The 21,033-nt window shown below is 39.5% G+C and overlaps 1 protein-coding gene across 5 annotated transcripts in view; it reads right to left on the minus strand.

The window, feature by feature from the left end:
• DOCK10 (dedicator of cytokinesis 10) overlaps nt 1-21,033 on the minus strand; it is a gene marked incomplete at both ends in the record, with an annotated part of 250,532 nt that overhangs the window by 118,202 nt on the left and 111,297 nt on the right. For all 5 annotated transcript variants that reach the window (XM_080932737.1, XM_080932735.1, XM_080932736.1 and 2 more), the window contains one exon: nt 2,287-2,369. In XM_080932737.1, the coding sequence (XP_080788863.1) occupies nt 2,287-2,369 (83 nt within the window). The remainder of the gene's footprint in view (nt 1-2,286; nt 2,370-21,033) is intronic.

The raw sequence follows: 21,033 nt of genomic DNA on the forward strand, positions 1-21,033 counted from the left end.
ACAGAAGCACAAGGATTGAGGTTTCAGTTCCCAGAGCCCTTGTAAATGCATGGCAACCTCCCAGAAACTTCAGAGTTAAAGACACACACAGGGGATAAAGCCTGAGAGCAAGATTGGCAGCAAGGTTAGCCATACTGGCAAGCTCCAGATCAACCGAGAGACCTTGCTGCTATGAATATAGAGAATAGACAAACACAGCTCTCCACACCAACTTTAGGTCCCTGTGTGTACCTGAATGTACTTAAATGCACACAAGCATGCATGAGCACCAACCAAACAGACACATGCAAAATTAATAGGAGTTGAATGTAGCTGCCTGAGTGCAATCTTATAATCCATCGTCTTTCAAGCATGGATACAACATCCAAGTCATGACTGATTCTCAGAAAGAGAGGGAGTGCAGATGTGAGAAAGCAATTTGATTTTCAGTCTGACTACCACTCAGACATCTTGAATGTCACCATTAGCTAAGGCATGCCAGGCCGTGACAGGACTTTCCCAACAAGAAGTTACAAAAGATGGACATTAAGGACTTCTGAGTTTTACAAAATGTTTAGGAATCTGTGGGAGTTAAGGTACAGAGTTTTCTTTGGGGGAAAAAAAAGAGACTTCCTGTTTTGTCTTGTTCTTCACAGTGAGACAACTTCTGAAGAATGCTTCCCCCTCTCCTGTCTCTTCCATGTCACTTCTCAGTGATTTGTAAAAGATGTTATAAACGTATAATCCAAGTGATTTGTAAAAGATGTTACACGCTGGTGGACATTCCTCAAGACGTCTATCACAGGGAGAGGAAAATCTACGCTATCTTCCATGGTTCATAGGGTCTTTGGATCTTGTTGCTATGTTTCCCTCCCACCACCCACCCTCCAAGCTTCTCAGTCTACTCAAGTGATGATACCAGCTTCTGCCTCAGGCCTGTGGGAAGCCCTTTTCCTGAGATGCCAGCACTGGTAACTACTGTCCCTTGAGATACAGTTCAAATGTCACAGTCTGAGAGCCATTCAACAAGTCTCCTTTTCAGAGTGTATCTTCAGTAAGTGAAAGAACATATAAAAGTATCTTTTTGGAAAGATTTTTTTCTGGGGACAGAAATTATTGCAAGGCAGAGCTGAATTTTGTACCATGGAAAACAAACAACAGATAAACTTGACCCAGTGTGCATTACTTGAGGACAGTGAAAGTAGATACTGAACTTTTGGTTCTCATTTTTTTTCCCCTGAAGTATTTGTATCATGGTTGTTGATGAACCAACAAGGTGGGAGGTGAAATGGGTTTGGCCTAATGCCGTTTGTGTTATAATGTGAATTTTATTCCCTAAAACTGCTTACATAAGCGTCTGCAGTGACTCTAGTGGCCACTTCCCAGATTGGGTCTGGGGTAGCAGAAATGAAATACAGATTTTAAGAATGTTAATCTGGAATTTGGGGGAAGGGGGAGTGTTTGCTAGCTGCAGGAAGGATTAGAAGTACCCAGCCTTTGACCTAGGCAAGGTATATCAAAATGAATTGGTGTGTGTGTGTGTGTGTGTGTGTGTGTGTGTGTGTGTGTGTATTGATTTTGTTTAAATTTTACGAAACTCTTATCACAATTGGGGAATGTTGTGCATTAAAATAAATAACTCCATAGTATTATGTGCCAGGAATCTGGTATTCAGCAGGAAATTCCCCAGCCTTTGCTGGTTTTTATTTTAGTAGGGGAAACAGCAAATGATACTTCCTGTAGTTCAGGTCATCCAGTGACTCCATGTGGGGTGACTCTTGAGAAGCAGAACAACATGGCCTTCCTAAAGGCTTTATGGTCCCAAGAGTCATGATGGAAGTTAGGCATTTAGTTTCTGTTTTGCTCTTTTTAGATGTATGCCCTTATGTGGAATTCATTTGCATGCCTTTGACATCCCACAGCGAAAGTACATAAAGCAATATAAAGAAGATAGAAATACTGTACAGGACTTGGTCAGAAATCCTGTGACGCATGCTGATCTTTCCCAGTGCCAAGGGTGAAAGGACAGCCCATTAGTGGATGATGCAACAATTAGCAAATGTTTAATCTGCAGTGATGCATCAAAGTAGAGAAGACTGTGTCTCATGCCAAACTCAGACTATTAACACATAACTCTGTGATGCTGATCAAAATGTTCTGCATCTTGGTTTATACAATTTGCAAGATGTACCTTGAAACGAAATAAACACATGTATTCCTAAACAATGTTTGAGTTTGCAAAGGGCTGATTTTTACATATGTGTGTTAAAGCATAGTCTTTGTAATAAGTAGATGATATATTCTTACCGGGGTAACTGTCGAATGTCTCCAGAATATTGTTCATATTTGTAGTTTACCACGTACCACTGGGAACTGTAGAATTTACAAGCCTGAAATGAAGAGAAAAGACAGTTATAAAAATTGTCATTAAAAGTCAGCTGTGCTGGCAAAATGGTCTCAAAATCACAGTTGGCTGTGAAGGTGACCATATTGGCCACTTCAAAGTAGGTAAGAGATCTTTATAATCCTCAGACATCCTCCAGTATCATGGAATGCCCTGCAGACTCATCCAGTTCAACAGTTATTCTCTTTCCCCCCACCCTCAGGAAACCCCCACACAGTCATCACTGAGTCAGAGCAAATGTGTGGCTCTCAATAAGACACAAGTTAACTTGTCACCTTGCCTGTCATTGATGGTCCTCAGTCCCCAAGGATGTGTTCATTTGATTTCAGCTTCTTTTTAATCACTTTGCTTTAGTCACTGAACTATTGTTTTTTCTTTTTCCCTGCTCCTTTAATATTCCCACCACTGTTGGCCCAGCCCTGGTCCTGGCTTTGTGGCTCTCTCCCAAACCTATTCTTTTTCATTACTCTTGGGTTTCACAGAATGTTAATAAAAGATTACTTAGGATATGTTGCAAATAAAGCTAGTGAATTATGTGTGTTGTATGCATATGTGTCCCTTTGTGCTTGTGTGTGGAGGCCAGAGAAGGATTTGAGTGTGGTCACTTTCTGACTTATCTTTTGAGCCTGGAACTTACAAATTAGGCAATCTGAGTGGGAAGTGAGCTTCAAGGGCCCTCTGGTTTCTGCCTGCTTGGCACTGTCCACAGTTTTAGGATTACAAGTTTGTGTTCTCAGGCCTAGGGTTATACATGTATACTAAAGACCAAAATCTAAGTCCCCATACAATTCTACTGACTTTATCTTCTCCCTAAGCCCTGATTTCCTTACAGACATAAAATATTTTCCAAACACCTACCTACCATGGGTTTGTAATAGAGATTTCACTGTCTCAACTAGATTCTAAGACTCCTTTAATTCTAAGATGACAGGATTTTGAGAATTAAGCAGCTGTATGTTAGAATGACAAGCCAGCTTCATCTTTTTGCACCAGTGGGGGAGAATTGAGGCACAAAACATTTATCAGCGTATCAGGAGTAATGGCTGGTGAGGTTGTCTTTGTAACTGAAAACAAGACAGACAGATGACGCAGGAAGGAAAGTGTGGTCATGACTTCTGTCCAGTGAGATGGAAAGGGGGTATAGTCCACTGCAGACAGGGGGAGTAGGAAAAGTCAGGGAGCTAGTTGGAAAAGAACCACAACCCCAGGAGTTCAGGCTCCTTGACTAGGGTTGCTGTGGTCTTTTTGTTCCTTGTCTGGTCCTTGAGAACCTTGCTTAAAACATTTTAGACAAAGACCCTGTTAAGAGGTATGAGGTAGGGGATTTCAGATGTACAAGATAGGTGGGTTAGAGGACCTTATCTGTTTTGGATTTCTCTCAGCCCCATATCTGTATTTGTTCAGGAAAGTGCCCACGCACAAACTGGACAAACCTAGAACAATATCTGTGTCATAGCCGATCCAGTCAAGCTCAGAGCCTACGGAGGAGAAGCAGAAAGAACGTAAAACCTAGTGACCAAGGGAAACTGACATAGGGTCTTCTGGACATGGTAAAATCTCAGCATTTATGAGCATATCCCAGCAGTCATGGTTGGCTGCATAAGACCTGGGCAAGAGCAAGCCAGTCAACATTTTAGCATGAAGCTGCATGAGCACCTGTATCCAGCTGGAGGGCTGACAGTTAATGATTTCTTGGGAAAGGAAAGTAATTTTTAAAATAAGGGAGTTGAACCCCAGTGGGTAGCCTCATACTCATGAATATATGGGCAGCAAAAGTTGGACTTGGTGGGTCATGACAAAATACATCAAAAGGGGAACAAAGTGTGCAGAACGTGACAGAGAGGGATTAGGGGGATAAGTGGGGAGGGAATATGGTAAAAATGAATTTGGTGCATGTATGAAAAATATATTTTAAAAGAAAAATAACATTTTCTTCACCTCTAAAAGAGGACCCCCAGTAAGACAGGTGAGCACAGAGAAGAAAGGAATTTAAGGAGGTCTGAAAGACTGGATTGAATGGGTTTGAACAGTGTATTTAGCTAGCATCCAGCAGTGACTTGCCAATCCTCTAGTCAGATTTGCAAAGTGCAGTCAAAGGAAACTGAGCTTTTAATAGGTTCCTTGGCTAAAACATCTTTTTTCATCTTAGACAAAAATGCCAAGCATTCAGACAAGGAGCAGAAAGGCCAAGAGCATGCTGAGCCAGGCTGTCTAGACTCCCAGGGGTGTGGGCTTTTCTCCTCCCTTACCTTTTCCTTGTTTCTTATCTTATGGCCATTTTCATGTGGAACAAAATGTGTTTGAGAATTACTTTTATTTTTAATTTACGTGTATGAGTGTTTTGCCTGGCTGAATGTGTGTGCATCATGTATGCCCCTGGTGCCTTGCGTAGGCCACAGAGGATATCAGATTTCCTAAGACTAGAAAGACAGAGGATTGTGACATGTCATGTGTATGCTGGGAGCCAAACTTTGGTCCTCTGTAAGAGCAGTAAGCACTCTGAATAACAGAGTCATTTTTACCGTCCTGAAAATGTGCTTTAACATGAAAAACAATATCCACTCCCTATTCTTATTCCACCAGAACATGTTTTATTTTCTTCTAGTCGTTTTTTTTCCCTAGGTTGTTTCTAAGTTTACATTTGTATAAATATATTATCTTTATTTAGTTAGAATGTTTAAGGATCCTTGTATTTGACTTCTATTTTCTTTCTTTTATTCTTTATTATTGTTTTAATTTTGGTGGTAAGAGGGATTGAACCCAGGGATCTGAAATGTTAGGCAACCATGATACCACACATCTGTATCTGTAGTACCCATAATAGGGTTCCTGCTTAATATGTGTGCCCTCAGAGCTTTAGCGCAACCGACTCCATGATGAAAGGTCATTCAGGCTGTGAAACTCAGCACATAGACAACACTTCCTGCCCAAACTAAAGCAAAGACTTAATCCATCACAGCCATACATAGCTCTAGGAAAGTCTAAAAAATGTACTAACCTTGCTTTTAGCTTCTGTAGTTTCATTTCTGACCAACTGTTCTTGTTAACTGGAGTATGTCAGCCCAGAACATAGTTTTTGTACTTAAAGGCTCACCCCGAGAAAGGGTCAATGTTACACTATGTCCCTGAACACCCAGTATAGTTCTTGGCTGGTTAGTAAAGATTTTCTGTTGGCTTAAACCCAAGTGTGAGCAGCCTTCTCTGGTGGATGTGCCACAACAGGCCCATTTAGATTTGCTTCCTAAAATTTTCTTTTAGGTAGAATAATATCTCATGCTATAATAACTCACAAACTCAATTCTCCGAAATTTGAAGATCGCTCATTCAGTAATTCATTTAACAAACACTCTTAAGCTTCAATGTGACCCGGAAGTGGTTCTAGGTTGTGAGAGTTTCCCAGTGAACAACAAATGGAAATCGACCTCTTTTTTATGTCACTGTTAAAGGTTGGTGAATAAGTGCAAAAATTACAGATTATGCCTTGTGTCAGAGAATGGGAATGTTTTGAGGAGATCTCAGCTAAGGAAGGAGATGGGAGATGTGATTTAAGTAGGGCAGGCTTACAGACAGGCTAATGTGAGTGTGGACTTTCAAGAGGGAAGTAAGTAACTTGTTTTTATGATCACTTACGTCTTCCTGCCTATGGCCTCTCACCCCTCCCCTAAGCAATACCCACTTTGGATGCTATGTTTAGGACAGAATTTTCAAAGTAGCTTAAATATTTTTTCATTTTTAAAAATATTGGACAATGATCTTGGTCCAATATTTTTACTTATTAGGATCTCAGACTCAGCTTCTGAGCACCCAGAGCACTGGGCTGAGTGAGATGTTTCTGCGGCAGAACTGATCTGAAGTGTGCTAGTGGAACACAGATGCACAGATCTAGAGTTCACTGACCCTTTCTTCATATGGGTAGCTATTTCAACCACAATAAATATATGTACTTATATGCATTACACACATTGTTAGCCACAGGCCATACATTTAAGTGACCTGAAGATTTGCTACTCATTAAATTTATTGGCTAAAAGCAATGAGCTTTCTCCTTCTTCTTCTCCCCCTCTTCCTCCTTCTCTCTCCCTTCCCTTCTCAATGTTTCGCAGATATGTTGCTATTAGGCAAGCACCTTACACACCATCTTACTAAGCAATCCATTTTTTTACTATTCTCACTTAATAGATCAGAGGGGCAGGAAGAAATCCATTTCTTTAGTTAGGACCCACCTGTGATAGAGATAAAAATTCAAATAGAATTTGTCTGGCTCCAAAAGTCCATTAAGCAAATGAATTCATTGTCTGATCAGTGCCCACAGCTCTCTGTAACACATCTGGTCCATCACTCTGAAAGTCTGATGGTATTTTGATTTTTGGCCTAGATTGTGACAGGTCTGGTTTTGAATTCTATTGTCTCATTCATTACCTGTGGCATCTCAAATGCGTAGCTTAGTAATTCTTTCTCTATCCATCTAAATAACACTGACTTCTCAAGGACCAAATACAGTAACTCCTTTACAACACTTAGCATAAAAGAATACTCCATCAACAATTTGCTCTAAAAAGTCATCAATTCTTCCTGCAAGTTTGATCCAGTCTGTAAGTCAGATTCATTTCAATTGCCAATAGCAACTTGTTCTCCTTGGTTTGTGTAAGGAGAATTTGGAGAGAGGCAAGAGCAGTGATTTTGAAGAACTCTGTTCTCATTGTATTTCTTCTGCAGTAACTGGCAGGGTTTCTTGTTAGGCGGTGGGCTGGTGAAAAATCTAGGATTGGCTGGATGACCCTGGAGACCCCCTTCTCAGTCTGCAATTACTCTGACTCTCTGGAAGTCGGTGCATTTTACAAACACATCACGTTTCTCCTACATAGCGATGGCACTTCAGTTTCAAATGCTCTGCTTAAAAACTCCTCTCTATGCTTTGTTGCAGCCCACACAGTCAGTCACTCTAAAACAACCATTAGAAACAACTATGGCTGTGGCTACAGCATCTCTGACCAAAAGCAAAGCTGAGATCCAGAGTCACAGGCTAGTCCCACATGTTACAACAGGGCAGTGGCTTCCACTTGTCCTTAAGGACCACTTCACCTTCGGTACCTAGCCCTGTGTCAGAACATCAGCTCCTCATTCCCTTACATTTGGAGACTGGTATTATGTACTTCCAGTGGAAGACTGAGCAAGAACTAGCAGAACTAGTCATTTTTTCCAGAGATGTCCTGCTGCACATTTTTCTTCCTTTACCATTTTGTTTGATGTCTATCTATTTTTTCCATCTCTGCCTCTGTGTGTTTAGACACAAAGATCCCAGATAACCTTGACATGATCACAGGCTATAGAACAATCATGATAGTCTTTTAAAAACCAAGTCTATGAATCCTTCCTTTGGGGATCTCTGCGTTCTACCCGAATGTCACAAAGTCAGAATCTCTGTAGAGATGTTGCATATATATGTATATGTATGTGTATGTGTATGTATATATATGTATATGTATATATAATGCAAAATATTTTTAAATATATGTTATATTTTTTAAATGCCACATGCAATTTCTTATGATGTAAAGAAACATTGCTATGCCATCAGACAAAATTCATCATTTTGCCCAAGAGATAATGTGGCTTGTTTCTTATCACTCTGACTTAGAGCATTCAGTCCCATCTTTAGGCCATGAATTCTAATAACTCATGCGCAGTATAGATTCATTTACTTAAAAATATTTTATTTATTGCATGCTACGTGTATAGGCATTTTGCTTGCATGCATTTGAACCATGTTTGTGTGTAATGCCCATAGAGGCCAGAGGAGGGCACTGGATCTCCTGAAACTTAGCTACAGTGAGAGGACTAAACTCAGAGCCAGGCTGACTCCATGACAGGCTGCAAACAAAGAGTTTAAAAGACTAGGCCTGAATTTCTGTTTCCCAGAAATGAAAACCCAGATCCAGGAGCTGGGTCCAGGACGCCAATCCAAGTACACCTGGTTATCTGGCCTGAAGTAAGAATAGGCAGCTAAAATGAATAAGCAACTCCCAGGGTGATCTCAAAAGCCTTACCGATAGTAGAATTAGAACACAAAATTGTGGTACATTTACACAATGGAGTACTACTCAGATAATAAAACAATGACTTCATAAAATTCCAAGGCAAATGAATGGAACTAGAAGCTATCATCCTGAGTGAGGTAACCCAGTCACAAAAGAACACTCATGGTATGCACTCACTGATAATCGGACACTAGCCCCCAAAACTTGGAATACTCAAGAAACAAGTCACAGAACTTAGGAAGCTCAAATAGAAGGAAGGCCAGAATGTGGATGCCTCAGTCTTTCTTAGAAGGGAGAACAAAACACTCATGGGAGGAAATAAAGGGACAAATAGAGGAGCAGGGCTTGGAGAAAAGATCATCCAGAGACTGCCTCATCTGGGGACCTATCCCATACGCAGCCACTAAACCCAAGCACTATTGCTGATGCCAAGAAGTACTTACTGGCAGGAGCCAGATATGGATGTCTCCTCAGAGGCTCTGCCAGAGCCATACTGATACAGATGAGGATGCTTGAAGCTAACCATTGGACTGAGCACAGAGACCCCAATGAATGAGCTAGAGAAAGGACTAAATGAGCTAAAAGGGTCTGCAACCCCATGGGAAGAACAGAATTATCAACCAACCAAAGCTGCCATGGCTCCCAGGGACTAAATCATCAGCTAATCAGTTTGCATGGAGAGACCCATGGCTCCAGGTGCATATACAGCAGAGGACAGCATTCTCTGGCATCAATGAGAGGAGAGGCCTTTGGTCCAGTGAAGGCTCGTTTTCCCAGTGTAGAGGAATGCCAAGGTGCTAAGGTGGGAGAGGGCGGTTAGGAGAGGGAGCACCTTCATGGAGGCAATGGGAGGGGGAGGGGGAATGGGGTTGGGGAGAAAGGGGATAACATCTGAAATGTAAATACAGAGAATATCCAATAAAAAAAATTAAAAAGAACACAAAAGAATGAATCAAGGTAAAAGGGCTCAGACCCCTCCCTGAAATGTCCCTAACTGATTATAAGAGCTGGCCTGGGGAGACCACCAGGGGCCTACATTCACACATCAGGAGACCCCTGCATGTAGAAAATTCAGCTGAAAAAGTGTTCTTTGCTTGTGTGTACTATTCTAATTTAGGGTATCATTTTCAGGTGATCTTGGTCCCTAACAACAGGTAGTTGTTAGCTGTGGTGTGGGTGCTGGGAAATATGTACAAGTCTACTAGAGTAGCCAGTGCTCTTAACTGCTGAAACATTTCTCCAGCCCCTACCTTTATTTTATGTAGATAAGAGCTCGAATCTTTATCTATGTACTACATACTTGCCTGGTGCCTATAGAAACCAGAAAAGGCTGTAAGATCCCATGGAATGGGATTTACAGATAGTTATGAGCTGCCACGTGGGTGCTAGGAACTGAACCCAGATCCTCAGTGATAGCAACAAGTGCTCTTAACCAATCAGACATTTCCCCAACCCCTATGTACAATTTTTGAAAACAGTATTGTTTACTCTAACACAATATTTTACTTTTGGGGGTTATTCAATATGTATTTGATTAACAACAACAACAACAACAACAACAACAACAACAAAGTTACTCTTTTCTCCACTATGAACAATTATAGGACAAGAGGCAACTCAAGGGAGAAAGGGCCTATTTGGCTCACAGTTTGAAAGTACACAGCTCATCATGGTAGAGAAGGTATAGCTCAGTGTGAGGCTCCTTGCTTACATTGCCACAGGTAAAGAAGCATAGAAAGTTCTGGAAGTAGGGACTGCATACAACACTCAGTGCTTCTCACCAAGTAACCCATTTCCTCCCGCTAGGCCTGCCTTTTAAAGGTTCTACAGCACCGCCACTAGCTGCGCTGCATCTCTTCAAACACAGGAGCCCATGTGGGGCATTTTATATCACAACTATAACACTAATAACCCTTTTTAAAAAATGACTGAAGTAAAGGATCTAAATACTTTAGAAAAGTGTGCAGTTCTAAGGGACACCCTAAAGTGGTATAAAGAAAATATTTCATTTCTCCCTTTCTCTCCCTCTTCAGAGGAACATTAGGATCAATTCAAATCATGTTATGATTTCCTAACTAGCAATCTATGTTTGGCAATACAATTTGTCAACCTCTTCAAAGGACTGATGATTAGATTCTGGCTATGAAGCACTCAAAAGGTAACAAATGGCTTATTAGTCACAAAATTATTTTCCCTTCTGGCTATGGAGGTTTATTTAATCACTCGGGTAGTTTCTTGCCAGAAAAATGAATGCGGCCATAAAAGGAACCACTGTGGTTCTGCATCCTCGCTGAGTAATTCTACATTTGTAAAACACAACAATTTTTATACTTGTGCCATGGTTATTGAGTCCATGTTGAAAATGAAGCATCATGAAATTTAGTGAATAAAGGCAAATTACACATTGAATATACGAGTGGATAATTTATTGCCTACATGAGACCTTTCTTCAGGAACAGAGGTGTCATTAGCCAGGTCAACAGCACAAGGGATTGTTCCTATAAAGCAGGACACATGGTCACTTAACACATGGTTACATAGAAACGAAAGAAAAGGCACCGGGAACAATGGGTTCTTCAGTTGGATCACCTATGTGGCACATTCTCCTAATGCACAACAATTAATTTCTGCTTGTCTAAAACCAAGTTGGACAGCAAAACCAACTTGTCAAACACTTAGCTGGGAAGTAAAAAATGTGTTTAGACACCACCAACACTGTGACATATGTGTGACCTAGTTTCAGATAGTACGAATGGTCGTATTGAATGAAAGTCAACTCTGCTTCTAAAAATACCCCATGAGGGAGGGGCTGGAGAGATGGCTCAGTGGTTAAGAACACTGGCTGTTCTTTCAGAAGACCCAGGTTCAACTCCCAGCAACGACACGGCAGCTCATGCCTGTCTGCAGTTCAAGTTCTACAGCTTCTGACCCCCTTACATGGACATACATGCAGATAAAACAACATTGCATATTGAAAATGTATTTTTTAAAGAATCACATGGTATTGGCTAGTGCTATACGTAAGTATGCAGACTCCATATGCGCATTGTAATCAGAATGCCACATGAAATACCCGATATCAATGAAAGAAGTACGTGCCGTTATTTTGAAGTTGTGAGTGGTTTGAAGGGTCCCAAAATATCTCTGCTGACTGGGAGTTAAAAATGAGACAAATGTTGGCTTGTTTTCTTCAATTGTGCTCAGCTGAACTTTCACAAACAACATTTGGACCTCCCTAGAAATACATATTGTAATCCCTTAGCAAGGTCTTCCCAGTAATGTTTTAGGACATGAATAATGGCTGACACTAAAACCCCTTGGCATTATGATTCAAGCATTGTTCTCATGTAAACATGAGACTTGGGTTATAATTCAATCAGACTGGAAGATTCAGTTTAAACCCAAAATGTGAATTTACAGCATTACTTTCCAAGTTTCCCAACTGGTGCACAGGAATTTTTTTTCTACTGATGAACATTCTATGGGGGGAGGGGGAAGGTTATTGTTCAGATGAAGAAGCCAACTTTAAACTGGAATAGCCCTTTCTTTATGTTTACCAAGACTATTATTTTTCTAGCGACTTTAGTGAACAGAAGATTAATTTCTTCAGATTACTAATATGAAATATGATACATTTTTCCCCAATATTTTTCATTAGTAGTTTTCCTGGTATGTCTCATCCTGAAATCACTCAATTCTAAATGCATTTACTTTACCTTTCTTGTCTTTTGTGTGCTTGGTATTAGTAAATATGGCATTGGCAGTTTGCTTTTGAACATCCTAATCGATGGTCCAGCTATGACAGAAATTGAATGCTCATGTGCAAATGAGAGCAGACCAAATAAGGAAAACTGACCTTCAGTGTCTCCATTAAAGTTTATAATTAATATCATTTAATATCCTCATTAAAATTTCAAGGCTATAAAATAAGCCTTACTTCAAACTTATTTTTTAAAAAGTATACACCAAATGAGGTCTCTCACCTTCCAAAAAAAAAAAAAAAAAAAAAAAAAAAAAAAAAAAAACCTTTACCCAGGAAACAAGAACCTCATTCATTAATAAAACTATCAACCATAAAAGCCAACATATATACACAAATGAAATGTTCTTCTTAATCCTAACTTTGTTGGGCAAGAATATAGTTGTTTTTAACAACTGGAGTTAAATGTTTCACACCTCTCAATGTTCTTCGGAATATAAATGGTTTTTGTAGCCTGATATTATAGAATGCAAGTCAGTTCTAAAGTAAGAAACACTGGCCTTCAGTCTAAGGCTTCTTCCTTTGCTGTCCAGTGTTTTCAGGGTAGGCATAAGTTTAATCCACTTTAGTTATGAATGTGCCTATTTTCTTAAAGAAACTATTGAAAGGTTTTCATGTTTATTGATCTCATGCTCTTTAGGCATAAAAACATCTGTATCAAGTACACTAAACAAAGGCACTTTGGATGAGTGGATTCATAATGTGCCTGGCAGTCCAAAATCAGACATAAAATTAATCATTTTATCCACAAACAAAAATACAATCAAGTTTTCTTGAAACAAGATAAATGTTACCACTAGACATGTTACTTATAGCTAACGAGGACGAGCAGCATGAAGCTGATTTGAAATCATGTCGAGTTGCTCTCCACCTCTTAACTTCTACCACACACTTAAGCCTCGTTCCAGGAAGCCGTGTGCTGTGGCTTCTAAATCGGAATTCCCACTTTTCTCCTGAATTCACTGAATGAATTTTGACAAAATCTAGGTGATGAGACAGAAAGAGGAAGAAATCCCATTCTCTACATTTTCCTCAGTGTGAGTTTCTTTCAGCACAGTGCCTTTTCTGTGGGGGAAATTTTGCCTTTTCCGTTAGCACTTTGGCATGTAAATTCAAGATCAATGCCTGACTCAGTGAACAACTTTTACCTTCTCTGTGCATAAAGCATTCTGTCCGAAGAGCACAGCATATTTATTGAATTTATGGTGACCTTTCCCACATCTCCTTGGGCGTTAATGTACTACAACTATAGCCAGTCCATTCCACTCCACTAAGTTCTGAAACTTTCTCTTAAAGATCCATACTGAGTCCAAATTACCACATTCATTGAGCTTGATGTTTTTGGCCATACATGCCCTTTGGCCGTTCATCTTTGTTTGATTCTAAGTATCGGTTCTCAGTCTTACAGTTATTACAGATGTGTATAACTACCCTCCTAGGATATTAATAGCCTCATGTCTGTCCAACTTTTCTTCAAATCCTCAGCAACCAGTCTATCCTTTAGTGTGCTTTTGTTATATTTCTCTGGCTATGGGAACCTGGCCTTGCTTTTTTTTCTCAGTAATACTCATGGGGGTTGCTCGTCAGACTGACCATAGGTGTGTGACTCTTCCTGGTACTGTACTCTTCAGGAGCAAGGACTGGGAAACATCTGCCTAGTGATGTGGTACATGCTAAATAATTAATTAATCCAGCCCAGCTGTACAGTGAGTGGTTGATGCCTTTCTTTACTTCCATGCTAGCTTAAGTACGCCATGATCCACAGTAACAGTACATCACTGGAAAAGGAACTTTCTATTTAAAGAATTTAGCACACCAGAAAGTGGCAATAATTAACTTCGATGAACTAAATTGGGGGCAGCAGCAGTAACAACATGTTTGTGCTCCTGGACCCAGATTTACTTTCAGAAAAACAGAAAAATATAGCCTATTAATTGGTCACAGGATTGAAGGGAGTTATTTAATGGCTGAAAAGGTGTTTCTTTGGCCTCCCTGGTCATTATTATTGACTTTAAGCATAAATACAGCCCTGTTTGTTCTGACAATTTGCTTGATGAGGAAGAGTCCACCGATCAGCTTTCTCAGAGGCTTGTATGGGAATCACGCCCTAGTAATGAGTCACCCATGGACAAAAGCAGACATTTGGATCTTAACAATAAGAATCAACAGTAGGGGTTTGGTTATGAGAAGAAATTACTACTTATTTGCTCTTGAAATTTCAATACTCTTCTTTGCATCATTAGTAAATGCTCCAAAGACAAGCATGCATGTTGGGTAACTGGACAGCTACTTCTATTTTAATTGAAATATATATGGTGTCCTTACTTCAGAGTGATTTCTTTTTATCAGCTCAAGGCCAGCATTTATCAAATGTGTTTCTCAATATGGTACAAGAAAACAGATTGTTTGAGCCATGGTAAAATAAATCTGAAAAATAGTTTATAACATATTTGCTTCTAAAATGGTTTGAATGGATGTCTATTAATTAAAGTTAATCCCCGCCCCTGTGTGTGTGTGTGTGTGTGTGTGTGTGTGTGTGTGTGTGTGTGTTTGTGTATGTAGTACTTGCAAATACTTTGGTGAACTGTGTTTCTGCACAATATCCTGCTAGTATGAAACTAACTGTGCCTTAATTCAAAGTACGAGGTCATCAAGCTTTTATTATAAAAATCTTATGGCTGCTTAACATTTTCCTCCTTAAATATAATATATATTTTCTATTCTGTCATTGGTCCTATTTTCCTTCTCTTCCTGGAGAACTCCACTACTTCTAGTTTAGAATTTCTGCATAAAATATGAACTTTCCATGGTAGCTCTGTACTGTCTACATAAACATAGGACATAATGACTCTGAACATCTATGTACTAGTCTAGCTAGAGGCGTAAAGGAAATTATTTCTGTTTTTAAGTATTGTTGCCAGAACACTTAGTCCCTAAGTATCTTATTCTAAGGCAAAAGTATGAGCTATGTTTTCTTCTCATTTTATGTTGATTTTGCGTCTATAGAGAGGTTGGGTTCCGTTAATCAAATGGGCTTTGGTATTAAAGCAACTTGAAAGCTTAGTCCTTGGCCAGTGTCTTCCTCATCGGCTCATCTGCTCCAGGCCCCGTTTTCTTGTGAGCCCTCACATTGTTCACTCTGCTGCTTTCATTTTCTTTTGTTGAATAAACCAGCAGCTTAGCTTTAATTAGTGAGCTGAGTTTCACAGTACCCATTTGTGCAGATTTAAAGAGAAATTTCACTATTTAAGCTTTGCTCAGGAACTCTGAGTTCTATACTCTTTTATTGCTCTGGTCCCCAGCAGGAGTGGTACCTGCTTTTTCCCAGGAGCACTAACTTTACTTATTTTTACTGGTTAAACAGATTACTGGTTAAACAGAGGTGTATAAAGTACATTGAGGGATAAAGACAATCTTCCCAAGCCATTGTTTTTCCATGCCTTTGCTAGCTCTATTTTCAGGATCACATCACTAGGTTAATGGTCCTATATAAGACTGAGAAGCTGAGGCAGAAAGACTAATCACATGCCAAAATAAATGACGTTTCTTTGCTACCAGTGGAAATACGAAGCATTTGGCTTTAAGGAAATTTTGAGTCCAGAGTCAGAGTGAACCAGATTAGATTGCTGCACTCTGTGCACATAGGCAAGGTAACCATGTGAGGCTTGTAGATGAAGCTGTACAATGGGTGTATGTTGCCTGTGTTGCAGGATGCTTAACTGTGGTCCTGAATGTACATTGTTGCTGAACTGTGGCTGGATGTTTTCATAACTGGCAACGCTGTAGATATGAAATGAGCCTATACTTCTGTGTGTGGGGGGGGGGGCACTGGAGCTTTCTCTACTAGACAGGGAGGATAAATCACTAAGCAGAAAGGGAAACATGGTTTGTTTTATTTAATTCCCTTTAAAAATATTAAGTCATTCCAGACTGAGGAAAAGAATGCCCACTGCCTTTGACAAAAGGCTGGGAACTGTCAGTGTAGAGTAATGTGAGAGAAAATCCAAGATTTTCATTCAGCCAGATGTATCGAACCAAGATTCTTTCCAATTTGTTGCCTAGCAACCACGACATGTGTCCTTGCCACCACATGGAGTCACTGGGCAATTTGATACAGGGTGGAGCAAGAAGGAAGCTCTGTACAGCATTCTGCACAAACCCTGCACATGTCTGAGTCTGCTTTAAGTGCTAGCTGCATTTGTCTGGTTTCAGAAATTCTACGAGTGTTCCTACTGTGCAGTCTAATGACTATACGTATTAGGATAACCTGGGCAGGGGATGCAGCAGGGCACTAGAACAGATTCCTTCCAGTAGGCACTAGGGTAAAGCTTCGCATTGGCAGTGAGCATTGCCAGTCAAAAGTTCGGGGACTCCAACTCCATGGCCTGTGGTTAGATACTGAGCATATTCTTGTCCATACAACACTGCCTGCATACATTTCTTAATCGTTCTCTGACACCGTTTCCTCATCTCTAGAAGAGGATGCTTTGCTGTAACATTTGTTTGTAATTATTATAAGTGAATGGTTTAGATGCCTTTCTGGCACAAAGCAAGTAGACAGTCATGACTGGTGGCTGTTAGTATTTGAGGTTAAAACTCTTCTTTGAGCATAATTCTCTGGGTGGTGGTAGTGCTGGTGGTGCTGGTGGTGGTGGTGGTGGTGGTGGTGGTGTGTGTGTGTGTGTGTGTGTGTGTGTGTGTGTGTGTGTGTGCTCCATCTTGAAGCAGCTCTCTGTAGTCCCTTTTCCTTTTTATCTGCCACTGCAGGCCTGGTTATTGCTGTTCCATTGCTACTGGGAGACACTTTTAAGTAGGACTTTCCTGCCTCCCAGACTGTAAAGCAAGGTTCTCCTTCATCTCCATCTTTCAAACCAAGTGCAATCCAGGGCCTTTTGTGCTATGGAGGATACAGAAAATAAAGCCATTTCTTTCCTTCTTTGTTTCCCTTCCTCGGAAGAATTCTCTTTGAGAGGTCGAAAATTGAAAGTGGAAGACTGGAGAAGTGGGAGAAGTCGGCAAGTGGATAAAAGGTAAGCAAAGTGGAACAAAAACAAAGGGAAGAGGGTTCCCCACAGGGGAATGAACAAAAGAAAGGCAAACCTTGCTGGTCCACCTGCTGGCAAGGAAAGGGGAATTTCTTAGAGAACAGCAAGAGGGAATGACATTGGAAGTTGTAGTACAGGGGCTCTGGAAACACGGAACTTCAGACTTTGAGGATCCCACAGGCCCGGGAGGCCTCCTGCACTGAACACATGTGGTTTCCAGGTGACAGCATTAAACTTGGAGACATGACGTTGTTAAAGATTAGTGGAGGCAGTTTTGAATTGGTTGTGGGATTTGGGTTAATTGGTCATGCACTTGGGTTCCAATTCTGGCAGCATTTAAAAATAAGTTTGAAATAATTACTCAGAAAGTGTTTTCAATTGAAAAATTCACTTTCAGACATTTCTTTGCCCTACAAGACCTAACACTGTACACTTATACATGGACTTAGGAGTTTATGCCATAAGTAATACCATACTTCACAATCTATGACTAGCTTTTTTTCTTATAACAATGTATCACAGAGATTTAGAGATATTTAAATGCATATGTATCGATATATGTATATAGAAACACACACACAAACACACACACTTGGTTTTTGAGATAGGGTTTCTCTGTGTAACCTTGGTGATCCTGAAAATCCCTTTGTAGATGAGACTGGCCTCAAACTCAGAGATCCACCTGCCTCTGCTTCCTGAGTGCTGGAATTAAATACCACCATTCCAGGCTTTTAAATACAATACAAATGTTTTATTGGCTGTATTATTACAAAATAGAGATATGCTAACAAAATGTTTTAAGCAGAATCTCTATTGATATTTAAAAGTTTCCAAATCAGAGGTACACATGCTTGCAATAATATCTGCATATATATGTATATGTATATATGACACTGTAAAGTTTACTTGTGAATCACACTTCAAAAGCTATAGATTTATTTTGAACCATGTGGCAATGGCATGTCCCCTTTACTGTCACCATAATAAAACACTTTCATCTTAATTTTCTTGTACTTTAGCTATTACATGAAAAAATTGCTTCAATTTGTATTTTGCTACAAGTACATGGAACAACGACTTGGCTCTTGGCTAACTGTATTTCCCCACCTATGGCTATCTTTTGGATATATTTCCTTGGGTTGTCTTTTTCATTTTAATATCTGCAGAGTTTTGAACATTGGAGAAACGGCCTAGTGGTTAAGAGCTCTAAGCGCTCCTGCAGAGGACCCATGTTTGGTTCCTAGCACCCATTCCTGCCATTTTATAGTTGCATAAAATTCAAATTCCATGGGACCTGTTGTTCTGTTTCCATAGCTACCTGCATGCACAGAGAGCATATCAACTCACACAGGTACACACACATATAAACTAAAATAATACACCTTTAAAAATTTTGACTGTTAGAAATTTATATGCATCCTGCATATATTAGAATATATAATGAGCTGTAGGTGATGTGATCATTTTTTTTAGGATACTATTTGTCGTACTGAAATTTAAACTTTTACAGAGTTAAATTTGTCAATCTTCCTTGTTTCTGTTTTAAAACGTTCTCTGACCCTTTTGTAACTCTTTCCGCCTAATTTAAATGTTTATTCATGTGAAATTTCTTTCTTAGGTAATAAGAGAAACAGATGCTGGGTGCTGTCTTTCCTATTTGCTAGTTAATCACCTGCTCTAGACACTGTGGTCTTTCCCCTTTATTTATTGTGTGACATAGAAAAAGTGCAGTTCAGCCACATTGTTGACTTGATATATTTGCTTCTCCACTTATGAAAACTTACTTAATTCATGGAGGCATCAAACAAATCTCAATTCTGATCACTACCAAAATCTGAAAAACACAAGGTGATTTGCCCAGCAATTATTTTGAAGCCCAATTGCTCATAGGCAATGGCTGAAAACATGGGCAGATTATCACATTTGGTTTACTGTTCTCGGATCTCGGCAGCTGTCAGTATTTCAGGTACAATTTCAGTACAGGTGGGAATTTGGGGTTTCTGGGAGCTGTTAGCACAGAGAACCTTGTAGGTGAAATACATGCATCCTTGGCTCAAATATATGCTAAAAACTCTCTAAAACTGACCTCACTGGCTTTATTCCCAGCAAGGGCTCCTCACTAAACATGGCTTCTACTGTTGCTGCTGGTGGGACTTACTCTTTGTTGTACAGTACATTCGCTATGATCTAGTGGTATCAATGGAGTTACACAAGGTTTGTAACTCTTCATTCCGTGTGTCCTGGTAAAATCATACCTTTGTTCCCCAGAAGTTTTCATAGTGTCCTGTCAATCTTTTAGCCACTATTGTTGTATCCCCCAATTAATATTTTTAGAGGAAGATTTTTCTGTAATATCAACTAAGTAAGGTAAAAGATAGAAATGAATTTTCCTCATGTTTATAGATGCAAATGAACTCCCGTATAAGATGCAAAATGTACTCATGTCTATACAAAAGCTTGCAATAAGACAGCAGTAAGGAATCTTATTAGGGTAATAACACCAGATAAACAAGGAGTTTCATAACACAAATGCAAGTAAACATGCAAAGAATTTATGAGCTCTACTTCACTGCTGAGCTATAAAAAAAAGCGTATATCAGTTGATTAGGTCTTCTGGTGGAAGGGAACCATGCATAAACATTTCAAAGGCATTTGTTAAAAGGCAATTATGCAGTATCAGAAAATAAAATAAAAGCCGGTATTTTACAGAATGAATAAGGTAATAATGGCTTCTCCTAAAAGCGAAATAAATCAGACAGCAGCACATCCAATATTAACATTATTATTCAACATTATTTTGTAGATATTAGATAATACAATAAGACAAAAATAAAGGATATAATATGCTTATTTGAAAAGAAGGAAAATTCAATTATTTGAAAATGATGTAACATTGGGTCTAAAAATTAAATAATCATACAGAATTTGATGACTTAGTAATGCATATTGAAATCAATAGCTTAAAAGACATAAAATATATTAACAATTACAGTAAAAAAAGAAAATGTTCTTCAAAGATTCTACTTATGTTTACAACAACAACAACAACAACAAAACCCTAGAAGATATCAGGAACTAAATCTACCACCCAAATAGGGGGGTCTTTATAAAGACTGTGAAGTTTATGGTTAATTATGTAAGATGACCTGGTTAAACAGTCTAACTTGATAATTATCATAAAAGTTTCATTAGAATTCTCAGTATCCTAACCAGGATACATCATTTTCTTTCTTTTTTCAGACAGGGATTGTTTATTGAACATATATCCCAATACTGATCAGATCAGGGACTTAGCTCAAAATTATCTGAACAGCAACAACAGTCATATCTCAGGGCAGGCTTTTAAAGAAAAAAAAAAAAACCCACAAAACCACAACGAGCTCATATGCAGGTGCAGGAAGTATTGCCCAATGGTCAGCTCTGACTTAAAATAATGAGGACATTCGGAACCTTTCTCCGTTAGCTAACCTGTGCTATTCTGCACTCTAACCCACTACTGTGTGTATAGGAGGGACTGGCTTCATCCTGCAAAGTCCTGCTACTCAGCAGCTGTGTGCAGCCTGGTGTCTGGCTGTCCCACCGACTGAATTCAAGTCAGTCTGTCAAGTTGTCCAGAGAAATTTATCACCACCCCTTTTCCTAGCAGTCAAGAGAACTATATTTCTAAAGACATACTCTAAAATCCAACACTCTCATAAGGTCCGGTCTTCTTTGTTTTCCCTACGCTGTCTGAAGCAGTAAAACCAAATCACATCTTTATATTGACAGACTTAAATACTTCTCAATGTAGACGTTTAAAGAAACGAA

Source organism: Micromys minutus (assembly GCF_963924665.1).
Source record: "Micromys minutus genome assembly, chromosome: 19".
Taxonomy (NCBI): domain Eukaryota; kingdom Metazoa; phylum Chordata; class Mammalia; order Rodentia; family Muridae; genus Micromys; species Micromys minutus.